Raw genomic sequence first — 15,454 nt, forward strand, 5'->3', positions numbered from 1 at the left:
GACCCTGTTCTCAGTTTTCATTACTGGACATTTCTTCCAAAAGGCTTTGTTTGCTGTGTAGTTGTACTCTCAAAAGTTTAAACACCCTCGGATCTGGTTTAAAATATTGGCCAGGAAAAAATAAAAAAGCAAACAACTTACTGTGTTCAAGTATCTATTCCGAGTCATTACGCCATCCCCTCCCCCATTTCTCTAAGGCATGCTAGGCAAGTGAATCAGTATAAGCCTTCGCTCTACCATTCCTTATTAATAACAAGGCACTATTTTTATCTTTAAAGAAAGAGATGTGTCAAGATGATTGTTTTGACCAATGAGATTTAAGCAAAAATGGGCAGCACTTCCTGAGCAGTTTTTCTTAAAATAAGACATTTCCATTCCCACCGTTTGGAATATGGACCAGAATGAGGTGAGCTTAAGACCGAAGAAGCTTGAACTGTCAATCTCTGGACATATTTTTCATGGAAAGAAAATTTCCTATCATAAGCCTCCCTCTTTCGTTTCTCTAAGTTGCAGTCAAAATCTAAACCTGACACGGCTTTGTTGCTGTTGAAGGTATTTGCTTATCTCTCATCGCCAAGCCTAAGGGTCCTTTGTCAGAGGAACTGGGGAAGGGGGACTGAAAGAAACCATGTCCGGAGGAGAAATCGTTGGGCCTCTTTCTACCAACAGTGAATAGCCAGACTACCTGAGAGATACAGCTTAGGAGTACATTTATGAGTTGACAGAAAACAGCAAATGCTAAAACAAACACTTTGGACTCATTCTTGTGGGTTGGGGAACCTACCCGTCTTATCTAGAAGTGATCTCACTTTGAGGATGTTCAGTGAGTGACTAGATTCCTTACCACTTAATGGCTAGCTAGCATCAATAGAAATGTTGGACGGTGGATCGGTGGGAATCAGTACCAGATCAACGCTCGTCTACTTTTTAACAGATGAACTGAAGGCACCCTCATTGAAAAGAAGAGCCCCCCTGACTCCTGGACAAGGAATGGAGGGTGGAGCCTGTGTAAAATATGGCTGCGCCGGACCACCTGACTGCAGGAGGCGGGGCTTCGTCGCAGCCTCAGGCCCCGCCCCCAGGCCCCGCCCAGCTCCTCTCGCGGGGCCACGCGGGTTGTGAGGTGTCTCGGGCCCGCGCCTGCGCAGTTGGCCGCGGCGCGCGGGGCGGAGGCTTTATAACCACTTGGTAGCGGCTGATCGGCTTCTGTCTCTGGGAGGGCTGCCGAGGCGGCGGCGGCGGCGGCCGGGCGCCGGCTGGGGGGGCGCTGAGGCGGGAGCTCCGGCGGCGCTGGGCGCCCCCGACTCCTCAGCCTCTGCCGGCCATGGGCTCCGAGAAGGACTCCGAGTCGCCGCGCTCCACCTCGCTCCATGCGGCCGCCCCCGACCCTAAGTGCCGCAGCGGCGGCCGGCGCCGGCGCCTCACCTTCCACAGCGTCTTCTCCGCCTCGGCCCGCGGCCGTCGCGCCCGGACCAAGCCTCAGGCCGAACCGCCGCCCCCGGCTGCGCCGCCGCCGCCTCCGCCGCCGCCCGCCCCGGCCCCGGTTGAGGCTCAGGCCCCGCCGGTGGAAGCTCTGCCCTCGGAGCCCGCCGCCGAGGCTGAGGCGGAGGCCGCGGCTGCCGGGCCGGAGGAGGACGAGGCGGCCGAGGGCGGCGGCGCGGAGGAGGTGGAGTGCCCGCTGTGCCTGGTGCGCCTGCCGCCCGATCGGGCCCCGCGCCTCCTCAGCTGCCCGCATCGCTCGTGCCGGGACTGCCTCCGCCACTACCTGCGGCTGGAGATCAGCGAGAGCCGCGTGCCCATCAGCTGCCCCGAGTGCAGCGAGCGGCTCAACCCACACGACATCCGCTTGCTGCTGGCCGACCCGCCGCTCATGCACAAGTACGAAGAGTTCATGCTGCGCCGGTACCTGGCCTCGGACCCCGATTGCCGCTGGTGTCCGGCCCCTGACTGCGGGTGAGCGCGGGGGCGTGGCCGCGGGGGGGTGGTCCCGGGTGCAGCGGGTGTCACCCACCTCGAGGGAGGATGGTGCCCAGCAGGAGGTAGAGGACCGATGGTCACGAGTAACCGACCCTCAGACCAACCTTGCAACCGGTCCGATGGCACTCAGCACCCTCTACCTACTTAGGAGCTTGAGGTGGTTGGCTGAGCGCTAAGAGTCAGAATACCAGGGTGAGCAGGGGTTTTTTGTTTTGTTTTGTTTTGTTTCTGTTGTCCCGGTAGGGTGAGGTGTGTGTATGTGCGTGTTATCCTAGTGATAGAGAAGGAATATTTATTAAAAGGAGAGAGAATGAAAATGTCCTACCGAAGGGGCCGCGCTTCCGAGGGGTGTGTCCATATGGCTAGGGGCGCACTTAGCAGCAGCATTGCAGAAGGCGTGTTCTTCCACACAACCGCTGCTACTGAAAGTTGAGATGCAGATGATGAGAGAAGGCAGCTCATCACTAACAGCTCTAGGGGCACCCTGGGCACTGCGTGCTAAGCCACCGGCAGGCACCTTGTGGTTCTTAAGGTGCTGCCGAGAACAAAGTGACAGACTCTTTGACCAGGAAAATCAACAGGGCTCAGAGGCGGTATCTACCTAGAAGTTGATCTGGTGGGAGAAAATGTGTTTGCCTACCCTTTCGATCTTGAAATCTGTATGACAGTCTTTTTAATGTTCTATGTATGCTTGATTTCAAAGGCCAGTGAGTTAACATACTCTTTAGAGCAGGAATTACTGATTTCTCTATCTGAAGCTCTGAAACAAAACAAAGCAAAACTTGATTGTCTCTTATCATTCCAATCTATGAATGGCCAAATGCAGCCGAGAAGGGGCTCTTCAGTATGATGGGGAGTCAGACTGCCACTACCTGTTCTGTGACCTTGGACAAATTAATTATATTTTTGTGTGTCATGTTTTGGGGGTAGAAGATTCTAGGGACTCCTTGAAGCGCCTAGTGTAAAAGGTAATGCTAGTAAAAAGGTATGTGAACCCTTGCTTCAAAGGCTTTAAAAGCTTTTAATTGTGGCCTATGATTCAAGGCTGAGCTGAGATTTCCATGATGCTGCCACTTGTCTCCCCTTCAGAAAGAACTCTGTAGTCAGAAGTGCCAGACTTCTTGAGAAGTGGGTGTGTTTAACCTCACTGAGTTTCTAAATTACTAGGAGAAGTGGTCAAAGGTACCCAGATCGCTTTCACTTTCTGTTTATCGAATACCAGGAAGGGCCTTGTGGCCACTTGAAAAGGTCTGCTTGTGTCTCGTGGTCTTACTAGCTTTTGAGAGGTTCATTTATAGAATATTCAAGGTTTGCTAATATAATACTCTTTTTAGTCTATTTTCTGAACCAAAGGGATATTAGTTTAGGAAAGCACTACCTGATTAATTGCATAATAGCATATTAACTCCTGTTTTAGAAATGAGAGTTTATTTGAATTTAACAATGAAATGTGACTTCCCTGATCATCTTTTGAGGGAAAGCTCCCCAGTTTGTTTTTTTAAAGTCAACTGATGTCTTCACTCACTTCAGTATAAATGGACAGAAATTAATATAAAAGCTTGACAAAAATATAAAGAAACCATTAGTGGATTTAGAGTTACTTGAGTTTTCTTAATTTAGCAGGATTTAGGGTAGGCTCATCCAGATTCTGAGTTTGTGTGTGTGGTTTTGAGTTTTGAGTTTTGTTTTTGTTTGGTTTGAGATTCTGTCAGATTCTGTTAGTCAGACTATAAAAATCATATATGCACCCTTTTTGTTTTTAAGGAAAATAAAATTTAGGGAAAGAAAGCAAACCAGTGTTGAGGTACCTGTGTGCTAGGCATGCATATTTTGATCTTCACAGCAATATGAGATTGATTTGATAGTTTTATAAATGAGAAAAACTAGCATTTAGTGAAATTAAATACTTTGTTCAGGGTGATACAACAAATTGGTAGACAATGAAATAAACAAGTGTTGGAATAGTCTTCCAATAATATTTTTCAACTTGACTTGTCATCACAGTCCCCATTTTGGGCATGTTTTAGGAAGTGTGGCTTAGGAACAACACTGAGGGTCAGGATGCTTGACTCAAGTTTCTTTTCCAATTCCTATAGTTAATAGTCTTACCTGCTTTGTTTTTCTTATCTGACAGAAGCCTAATCTTGTCTTAAGACTTAAGAGGCTTAATTAATTAATGTTTATAAAGTGATTGTCAATGGAAGATGGTTAGATACACAAAGAGTCCCTTTATAATTCATTTACTTTCCAAATAACAGTCTGAGTTCCCCATTGACAGTTGTTCTGCCCCCTCTTAATGCCAGAAGAAAAATAGGTTCTGTGATGTGCATGTGCATGTGTCCATGCGTGTCTGGGAGCCTGTGAAGACCAGAGGTCAGTTTTGGCTGGCCAGTAAAGCCCAGAGTGCCTCCTGTCTCTGCCTTCCTGGGCTACTCCAAGACAGTGCTACAACTTCTGACATTTTTGGTTTTGAGACATAATTGGTTTCTCTGTGTAGGCCAGAACTCACTCTATAGCCCAGGCTGGCCTCAGACTCACAGAGATCTGCCTGCCTCGGTCACATGAGTATTGTGATTAAAGGTGTGGCCCTTCATGCCTTGCTGCAACCTCTTTGTTTTGCTTTGTTGATGACCTTGAAGTCTAATCCACCTGCCTCTACCTGCTGAGTGATTGGACTGCCGTCTGCCACTACTATGTCTGGTTTATACAGCGCTGGGAATCAAATCTGGTGCTTTGTGGATGCCAAGCAAGTTTTCTGCCTGCTGAGATATATTCCTAATCCTAAATTGGATTTTCAGACAGTCTTGTTTATTTAGCCAAGACTGTCTCAAACTCTTGCTCCTCCTGTCTCCACCTCCCCAATGCTGGATTATATGTGTGCACTACCATGTGTAGATTTCCTTTTTACTTTTAGCTTGCCTTCCTTTCCTCCTTCCTTCCTTCCTTCCTTTCTTCCTTCCTTCCTTCTTTCTTTCATTCTTTCTTTCTTAACTTTCCTATTCTTCTGGGTCTGGCAAAGTGTAAGCATTAGAAGAGAATCTAAACCTCATTTATCTCTTCCTACACCTGACCATATTTATTACCCACACATCAGTCTTGGCAGCCAAATTGACCAAGTCTTCCCATGAATATATGTGTACATCTTCAGATTTATGATCATTTTACTATGATTAAGCTAATAAGGACACCATAAATTAAGAAATCTAATTTTTTAAGTATTTGTGGGTCAGAACAGAATTCTGATACTTCTTTTCTCATATGGCTTTATCAATGAGAGAACCAATTTCAGCAGGAAAATAGACACAGTATTATTTGATATACCAAATTCTGTAGTAACGAGTGTAATCTTAAAATACACTTTCAGGTGAAATAAAGTTAGCTTAAAATACAAATAGCTTGTGTTTTTGTAGTTCTTTGCAGTGAGTCTTCAAAGTATTATCCTAGTGACACAGTAAATTCACTTTAGCCACATGTAGATAGGTGCTGGAAGTATAATTTTGTAAAGGAGAAACTAGTTCAAAGAAGTTTAAATGTGTAGTTAATGCTTCCTAGCTAATAGGTACAGTTGATCAATTACCCTTTTGAGTCTCCGCCTAAATGTGTGCTTTCAGAAACCCACAAATGATATAACTGTATTGTTTGTCTCTCAGGTGTTCTGTTATCCACCTTTAGTTTTCAGAATCTCTGGGAGACTGAGGGGTGAGTAGAGTAGTCAACAGAATTTCCTGTCATACAAGGGCAGGTCCTCAGAATAGAAGAAGCACTAAGGCTATCTTGACCCAGGCTCTGTCTGGCCTCTCATGGCTCCCTCTGTTCCCACTGATCCCAGCAGATAGTATCAACTATTGGCCTTCCACACTACTGAACTGGCCTATCTTTTTTTTTTTTAAAGATTTTATTTATTATTACATCTAAGTACACTGTAGCTTCTTCAGACACCCCAGAAGGGGGCATCAGATCTCATTATGGATGGTTGTAAGCCACCATGTGTTGCTGGGATTTGAACTCAGGACCTTCTGAAGATCAGTCAGTGCTCTTAACCACTGAGCCATCTCTCCAGCCCTGAACTGACCTATCTTATAAACAGGAAACTTCTGTTCATTTATGTATAGTACATTAATTTATATATAGTGCATTTATGAGAGAGGAACAAGCTCCCTGGATGAGAGATGTTTCACATTCAGTAAAGGATTTTTCTTTTGCTTGTTTGAGTCCAGGTTTCATGGTCTATCCTTGTAGCCTCAAACATGCAGCAGTCTCTTGCCTCTGCCCCCTGAGCTCTGAGAGAGACTACATGTGTACACTATCATACCCAACCAGGACCTTTCCTTCCCCATCCTTCCTCAATCTCTTGCCACTGTGTTTGTCTGTTTATTTTGTTTTGATGCAAGGCACTGAACTCATGGTCTCAGTACATGCTGGATAAGCATTTCTACCATGAGCTACATCCCCACAACTGTCAACCTTTTCTGTTAATCTGGCCCCTTACTTCCTGGTCTGCAACTTTCTCCTGAGTCTTTCTCAGCCTCTGTGTACACTCACCTTACAGCTCAGTAATACTTCTTTCCTGTATTTGCCAAAGTGATTATTCTAAAGTGCTTAAAAATGCTCACTGATTATCTGACCTATAAGATAAGTTCAGGGTATAAAAATCACTTATTTGCTTTCCATAGTAACACATGGTAACACATGGACCATGTTAGGCAAATAATTCTAGGACTCCAAAGAAAGGCAGAGACAGGATTACTGCAAATTAAGGCTAGCCTTAAAGAAGTTCATACCTGTCAGACAAAAGTAGATAAAGCATTTAAAACCTGAGTGCTGTGAGTAATATGTAGAGGTATAACAACAGGAGGCAGCATCCTGAGGTTGGAGTCTGGCTCACTTAGCACATTAATCATAGTAAGTTCATCAGCTAGATAAAACAATGCAGCAAGACCTTGTGAAAAATAAGACTTTACCTATTTAATCTGTCTTTATTTCAAGCTTCTTTATAGCTTCTAACTTTCCCGTTATCTTTTTGTTGGTTTTGCTTTGAACTGGGATCTTCTTATATAATGTGGCCCAGGATGACCTCAGACATAGACCCTCTTGCTAGGTCTCTCAAGTGCTGGGATTACATGCATATGAAACTGTATTACCCTATAATTTCAATCAATTTTTTTTCTATTTTTTTGTATCAATGTTTTCAAGGTGTGTTATAGATATTACTTTAAAATGTTTTGTGATCAAATGTGATGGAGAAATAATTTGTTGAAGTAAACTAAAACAAATAGTTGTTTTGTTTGTGTTTTTTGATTTGTTGTTATTGTTTTTGTTTTTTAACTTCTTTGACTTTTAAGATACGGTTTTATGCAGCCTAGACTGGCCTCTACCTTCCCATGGCCCTCAGGCTGACCTTGCATTCCTGATCCTGAGTGCTGGGATTACATTGCATGTTACCACATTATTATGTTAATATGTACTGTACATTTTCCAATGATAATGTGCCGTGTGGTATATAATATAACTTTCCAAATTCAGACTACCAAGGATCATATATGTCTCCAACCAGCTGTGCTATCTTTAAGGCTTAACTACTTGCCATTTTCTAAAGTCCTTTAATTGCTACCATTCTGGCTTGCCTTCTGTTAGGGTCTCAAACAGTGACTCTCTTGCTCAGAGTAGATTTAAGAAGCAGCTCCTGTGGAGTAGGCTACCCATATTCTGTTACTTGTCCCAGCCTCAGAAGGTCTCAAGAATGGGGTGAATAAGTGTGAGGAGAAGGGCAAAGAGCTGAGCAGCATCATTTTTACAGGAGCAGTGAGGAGGAGGGTGGGAAAGGTAGACAGATGATGAACCCTGGGTGAGTATTGAGTATTTCAAAAAGGGTGGACGATCAAAGATGGATGATTGACAATTGACAGAATAAATACCAAGGAAACTCCTAAGTATCTTAAGTATGAAAACATTAAGTTTTGCATAAAACTGTCAAGAAAGACCTTGATAAGGCAGTGTTATTTGATCACAGCATTTGAGAATATGAGTAGAAAACACCTGGCTGCATAGTTTGGCTCTGTCAACTTCTAATCACATTATTGAGATCTTGAGCCTGAAAAGTAGACTAAACAAGTTACAACAAGAGTTCCTTGTTGTAACTGTTGGTTTGGCTTGCTTTTTCTTTTGGTTCTAGACATTGAACACAGATGTCTAGATGTGCTATAAGCAACTGCCCTACCATAGAGCCATACTCTTTTCTCCAGTCCACTTCTCCCTTCCTCCTCCCCTTCCCCATTTGAACTTATGTGTATCTCACACTGCTCTTAAATTCACCCTCCTCCTAGCGCAGTGTTCTGAGTGTTAGTGCTATTCATGCTCAGTGTGTCTTTGTGTCTCTGTCTCCGTCTCCCCCAACCCACTAGTTGAAAGAGCTTAAGCAAAAGAGTAACCCTAGGATAGAATACCTTCTGGAATGAATAATGAATTGGTGTAAGAAATAGTCGGGCCAGGCGGTGGTGGCACACGCCTTTAATCCCAGCGCTTGGGAGGCAGAGGCAGGTGGATTTCTGAGTTCGAGGCCAACCTGGTATACAGAGTGAGTTCCAGGACAGCCGGGGCTACACAGAGAAAAAAAACAAAAACAAAACCAAACAAACAGAAAAAACAAAAACAAAAAGAAAGAAATAGGGAGTCCAGATATATGGAGGTCTTTGCAGTTGTCTGGCTGAGGAGTGGGTATGAAATGGAACAAAAAAAGGAAATAATAAGGGCATGACTTTTCTAACCTCTTTTATTCTTATTTATTTATTTTTATGTGTATGGGTATTTTACCTGCATGTGTATATGTTCACCAAGTGCATGCTTGGTGCCTGAGGAGGTTAGAAGAAGGCATCAGATCCCCTAGAACTAGAGTTACATTTGGTTCCCACCATGTGAATGCTGGGAATCAAACCAGGGTCCTCTCTGAGAGCAACAAGGCTCTAAACCACTGAACCATCTCCTTAATCCCATGTCTATCTCCCTTAAAGAACCTTAGGGTCCATTTGTAAATGGGTAATATAAATCTTGAGGACTGGAAATACAGACATAATCTAGCAACACATTTTATTAACTACTGGAATCTGTGAGGCATAATTAAATTTATACTAATAGGATATTTTTTTTCCAGGCCTGAAATTAAGATAGCCTGACACACTGATATTTCTGAAGATTTAACATAAAAGTTGTGTGAACTTCAGGGAGAGCATTCTGTGCTTGAGGCAGCATGTAACTTCTTATACCCTACTTTATGCTTCTAATTAGCAGATTTGAATCCTTAGTTAAACTAAACAGCAGAGTAGGAGAGAAGTTCCCTCCAGTATAGGAAATACAAGAAAAGGAACAACATGGTCAGAGTAGATGGAGTGCATGAATGAGGCTTTTATTCCAACTAGGGAAATTTTCCCTTATTAGAAGCTTTACCCTTAAGATGAATTTTTATAAAATTGCAGGATCAGATCATACTGCATAATATATAAAAAGCCAACCATGCATGGCTAGGATGAAAATGTGGCCCTGGGAAGAGCCAAAGAACCAAAGCAAAAAGGGGTCCTTGTCGTGTGCCCATCACAGGTATGCTGAGCTGGAGTCCAGTGTGCTGGGAGAGACAGGCCATACACAGGCTATAATGTGCTGTTAAAAGTACACTGCACAGCTGGGCAGTGGTGGCACACACCTTTAATCCTAGCACTTGGGAGGCAGAGGCAGGCAGATTTCTGAGTTCGAGGCCAGCCTGGTCTACAGAGCCAGCTCTGGGACAGCCAGAGCTACACAGGGAAACCCTGTCTTGGAAGGGTCAAGGGGGTGGCGGGGGTTGGGGGGAGTTCACTGCACAAATAGGCCACTGTCTGCCTGGAGAGGTTAAGTACATTTTATAGAGAAGATGACTCTGAACTGGTTCTTTTTTGGTTTTGGTTTTGGTTTCAAGACAGGGTTTCTCTGTGTAACAACAACCCTAGCTTTTCTAGAACTTAATTTGTAGACCAATCTGGCCTCGAACTCCTCCTCTGCTTCTCAGTTGCTGAAATTATGAGCTGGTTTTTAAATGGCTACTTACCAGAAAGACATCACTGGGCAGAAAAAAAGAGCATGGAAAGGCCAGAAGTCCAGTGCAGGATATGCTCTAGCTTTGGTGCAAAGTTATGAATACAGTTTTAGAATGTTGATCTATACCTGAAGGCAGCAGGCTGCTCTACCTCCGTTAGAGGGAGAGATGTAAGGTTTGGAGATGTTTTAAATTCATCTGTGTCATGCGGTATGAATCAGCACAGAGTAGGTACCCAAAACAGGAATTCTAAGTCTTATGTCCTGAGTAAGGCTGTGTCACAGTGATAGACTGCCACAGAGTCATCAGGATTGGGGGTTATTTTACTTCCTTGGAACTAAATTTTACTCCTGAAGTTGGTTTCCCATTGTTTGCTATGCCAGTCTGTGGCCTGTCTGTGCTGCCTCATTGTCATGCCTTGAAATTTGAGAACTGTCTGCTCACTGCCTGGTGACAGGATGCCAAATCTGCCAAAATAAAGAAAAACAAGGTAATGTGAAGTCTGAAGCTGCAGCACATACTTTTATATACTCTGTTCATATAGACACAGAACAGGCAGAGAATGAGGCAGCCCATGCCCAGGTTAGACAGTGAATGAACTGGAAAGAAAGAAAGGGAGGGGGGCAGCAAAGAAGAAAGAAAGAAAGGAACAAAGAGAAAAAAGAAAGGAAGGAAGAAAGAAAGAAGAAAAAAATGTTGAGTCTGGAGGACTTGGCTAAGTAGTGGAGTGTATGCGTTTACAAAGTGCTGTTCAATCCCCAGCACCCTTACACACACACACACACACACACAGAGACAGACAGAGACAGAGAGAATGAGAGAATAAGCACTTGAACTATGCAAAGTAGGAATGGAATATGTTGTAAAGTTTTAAGGCCTCCCCATTGATAACTCTTCTTACTTTGTGTCTTTAGAACTTAGCTAATTACTTTTCAGAAGCCATCTATACCTTTTCAGTTAACACAAAATAGCAAGCAAGTCACTTTTTTTTCTAAGACACATTGTTTAGTAGCTGTTTTTCCTGCTAGCTGGGGTAAATAGGCTCAGAACTCCTACAGGAAATGAATCATTGTATTTACACACTATCTAGTCTCACTTTGTTCTTTCTGAGAATATTAAGAAAGTATATTATGTGACAGGAGATATATACATTGTCATTTATATCTAATATAATTTTCCAATTGGTATTTAAATTGCTATATTGAACATATTAATAATGAAACTATAGGATAAATAAAGCCTACTAGTATTTATATAAGTTGTTTGAGGTCTTTGAATATTGGAGACTAGTGTAAGTGTAAACTAGAGAGAGGACAGCAAAACACCAAGAAACCAGCAGTCATTGCTGTGTTTGAGGGCTAGTGAGATAGTGTAGCAGTTAAGAGCTCAGACTACTCTTCCAGAGGATTTGAGTTCAATTCCCAGCACCCATGTCAGGTGGCTCGCAACTGCCTGTAACACCCACCTTTGTGTACACATGCCCACACATCTATTCATAATTAGAAATAAAACATAATTTTTAAAAGCTGTTTGTTTCCCTAAAGTACTTTTTAAATTTAATGAATTAGTTTTACAGTGCCTGAGATTGAACTCGGGGCCTTGTACATACTAGGCAAATGCTGAGCTATATCCTGGCCCTTTAATTTTAAGCAAATGCCCACTTGTAAGGACAATGTAAGCGATTCCTTGACAATGTTAAGAATTAATTTAAAATCCCAGTAGTTATTTATGGGGGACTAACAGAATTGTAAGGATGGTTGGTGCTAGTGCAGACCGTCTGCACTAGTGTATCTTTAACATACCTCAGCAGGAGGAAGGAAGACATGGCTTTGCTGTGTTGCTAAGGTTTTGTAAACTGTTAAGAAAGAACACAGAAGGGAGCTGGCGGTTGGTTAGGAATGTGGGCTTCTCTTCCAGAGAACCCAGGTTCAGTTTTGAGCACCAACATGGTAGCCTATAATGACCCTAATTCCAGTTCAGGGATCTGATGCACTCTTCTGCCTTCCATGGGCACCAGACATACACTTGGTGCATATGCATACATGCAGACAAAACATCTGTACACATAAAAATAAATTGTAAAAAAAAAAAAATAAGAAAAGAAAGATGGCATTAAAATGTACAGATTTAACTTAGAAAAAGAGAAAAAAGCTAAAAGCAAGGGGCTCAAGTGAAGGCTCAGAAGTTAAGAGCATATGCTGTTCTTGCAAAGAACCCAAGTTCAGTTCCTGCACCCATGTTGGGTAGTTCACAGCTGCCTAGATTGCCACTGCAGAGAATCTAGTGTCCTCTTCTAGTCTCTGGGCACTGTGCTCATATGCACATACTCCCACACACACACAACATACATGCAATTAAAAATAATAAATCTAGGGTCTGGAAAAATGGCTTAATAGTTAGGAGCACTTGTCTTACATAAGACCCACATTCAGTTCTCAGTACCCTCATTGGCGACTCCCAGCTGACTGACTGTGACTGACTTCAGTTTCCGCATGATCCAATGCCCACTGTGGCCTCCTCAGGCACCAGACACATGTTTGGTGCACATATATAACATGCAGTCAAACCCTCAGACACACAAAAATAATAAATCTTTTAAAAGCAGAAAGAAAGAAAGAAAGAAAGAAAGAAAGAAAGAAAACCAAAAATGACCTTTCAAAAACTATTGTTTCAAGCTGTGATCAGGCCAGTTCCACTGTGGATCTTAAAATGGAAGAGCATACATACTTGAGTTTTCTGTAGCTCTTTATTTTTACAACTGCTCTGACTTTTCATGTAAACAAGTTCAAGCCTCTCTAAATATAGCACACCATTGAAAGGAAATTGTTGTATACCCTATTATTTATGAAGCTGCTGCGGTAAAGTGCTCCTGAAACAGCTTAACCTGATTGAACACATGCTAGCAATCCAGGCTGTTTTCAGGAAATGAACTGGGATTTTTTGGGGGGTTTTTTTTGTTTGTTTGTTTTGTTTTGTTTTTTAATTTTTTTTTCACAAGAAAGGCAAATGCAGTTATTGTACTTAGGGTGTGTGTGTGTGTTTGTATCATATATAGCAGTGCCAAACAGTATAAACTGATGAATAATTTTTTGTCAGCTCAGTCTTACCTGACTTTATCTCTTGCTTCCTTACCCAGTTATGCTGTTATTGCCTATGGCTGTGCCAGCTGCCCAAAGCTAACCTGTGAGAGGGAGGGCTGCCAGACTGAGTTCTGCTACCACTGCAAGCAGATATGGCATCCAAATCAGACCTGCGATATGGCTCGTCAGCAGAGGGCTCAGACTTTACGAGTTCGGACCAAGCACACTTCAGGACTCAGTTACGGACAAGAATCTGGACCAGGTATAAGCTGGCATTCTCTCATTGTCTCCTTGTTGGGTATCTATAATGTGAGATTATAGATACCTATACATCCTTGAGATCAGAGAGCAGAAAATATTTGATTCTTCTGAATAGCTGAGACTACAGACACATTTTCTGGCTTGGTTGATCTTTTAATGATACATCCACTTTGTTGCTTCTTGCCGACCATGATAGGTAGGTAGTCCTAGCTGTGTGACACTGGGATACAACAAAATGGAATTCTCAAGCTGCTGCCTTAATATGTGTCTCAGCTTGGAGAGCAAGGCTGGCCTCGAACTCAGAAATTTGCCTGCCTTTGCCCCCCAAGTGCTGAGATTAAAGGCATGCACCACCACTGCCTGGCTGTTTTCTTTTTTTTCCTCAAGGGGCAGAGAAACATTTAATTAGAGTTACGTGTCCTGCTTGTCTAGCTTGAGTGCGTCACAGCTTTTGAAGTAGGGCACAGATTTGAGAAAAGGAGATAAATACTAGTTAGTGTAAGTTAATGATTAACCTTCAGGGGAATGTCGCAGTCACTTTCCACCTTTGCTTGTGTAGAGCAGTCTTTAAGACATCAGCCTCTTTTAGATGTACTTTGTCTTTTGAGCAAGTTAGTAGGAGAGAAATTATGCCATTTGCTTTTTCCTAGCACACTATAACTCTGGAATTGTCATTTTGATAAAATAGTTTGTAAATTCTTGGGAAATTATCTTGTGTATGCTATACAGTTACTCTATTGATGTTGATTTTTAAATTTGAAAGTGTTACAGGAAGGGATTTGTTAAAAGCAAAAGTTATCTTCCTAAAAAAAAAAACACTGAAACTAGCAGAGAAGAAACTATTACAATTTGTTTCATTCCAGAGAACAAATAGAGACAGCCTATTTGAATAAAAGCATAATCAAAGATGCACTGGGGGTTGGGGGGGGGAGGACCACTGACAAAACTTTAATTCTGACCAGGCTGGAGCAATTTTCTTGCTCTAATGGCCGGGTTTTAATCTGTCAACCATTGACTGGTAGAAATTCCATTTGCCTTGGAACCATCAGTCTCTCTGCTGAGGTTTCCCTGCCCAAATGTGGCTTGAGTGCTATATAAGATGCTAGTTATTGGAATAGATAGCCCAACATGAAACGAGATCCATTTTACAAAAATGCTTGAGTCTGGGTGATCTCCAACACCACCTAATCAACCGTGCTGGCAGTACCTGTAGTCCCAATGCTTGGAAGCTAAAGCCATAGGGTCCTAAACTCAGGATCATCCTCAGCAATTTCAAGCCATCCTGAGATAAATGAGACCCTGTCCCACAAACAATCAAACACAGCAAGAGTTCTTGATATAGTCAGCCTTCCAGTAAAGAATTACACAATTTGGAATCGTCAGACAAAATCTCATGACTGCCTTGTTCTCATTTCTTACATACATTCTTAGGAACAATAAAGTGAGACTGAATTTAACTGGGGGTGTTTTATCTTCCCTTCTCCACCTCACAGATGACATCAAGCCATGCCCACGATGCAGTGCTTACATTATCAAGATGAATGATGGGAGCTGTAACCACATGACCTGTGCAGTGTGTGGCTGTGAATTCTGCTGGCTCTGCATGAAAGAGATCTCTGACTTGCATTACCTCAGGTAGGTGGGACATATATCCATTGCCTTTGTTGTTCTATTCCCTTGCTCATTTAGGAAAAGAGATACAAAAGAGCCATAGTTGATCTCATTTACAGAATGGGGAAACTGTAAAAAATTTCTTTAAAGCACACCTGGTGTTTTCTCCAGCAGTCTCAGCGACTGACTTCCATTACCTGCTTTCTTACCTGCTGCATGACGTTTAAGGCTTTCTACAGTCTGGTTTTAGTATCCCTTTGTAACCACTGCTGTCCCAGCAGTCTGAGCTCCCTTGGTCACTGTATCTCTGGCCTCCATATTTATTCATGGTACCTCAGTGTCCGCAGTTGCCTTCTGACCACTTCAGCCTCCCTGCCCCGCTTATCTCCCTTTTTCAGTTCTTGGTGGGTTTGTTTGGGTTTACTTACTTTTTTTTTTAAATATTCTTTTTTTTTTTTTTTTT

At 42.8% G+C, this 15,454-nt stretch overlaps 1 protein-coding gene across 1 annotated transcript in view; it reads left to right on the plus strand.

The window, feature by feature from the left end:
- The first annotated feature begins 1,190 nt into the window (after nucleotides 1-1,190).
- Nucleotides 1,191-15,454, plus strand: part of Rnf19b (ring finger protein 19B) — a 38,967-nt gene continuing 24,703 nt past the window's right edge. The window contains exons 1-3 of the mRNA XM_031378746.1: nucleotides 1,191-1,953; nucleotides 13,176-13,381; nucleotides 14,874-15,015. Coding sequence (XP_031234606.1) covers nucleotides 1,325-1,953; nucleotides 13,176-13,381; nucleotides 14,874-15,015 — 977 coding nt within the window. The 5' untranslated portion in view covers nucleotides 1,191-1,324. The remainder of the gene's footprint in view (nucleotides 1,954-13,175; nucleotides 13,382-14,873; nucleotides 15,016-15,454) is intronic.

Source organism: Mastomys coucha, unplaced genomic scaffold (genome assembly GCF_008632895.1).
Source record: "Mastomys coucha isolate ucsf_1 unplaced genomic scaffold, UCSF_Mcou_1 pScaffold18, whole genome shotgun sequence".
In the NCBI taxonomy this organism is placed as follows: Eukaryota; Metazoa; Chordata; class Mammalia; order Rodentia; family Muridae; genus Mastomys; species Mastomys coucha.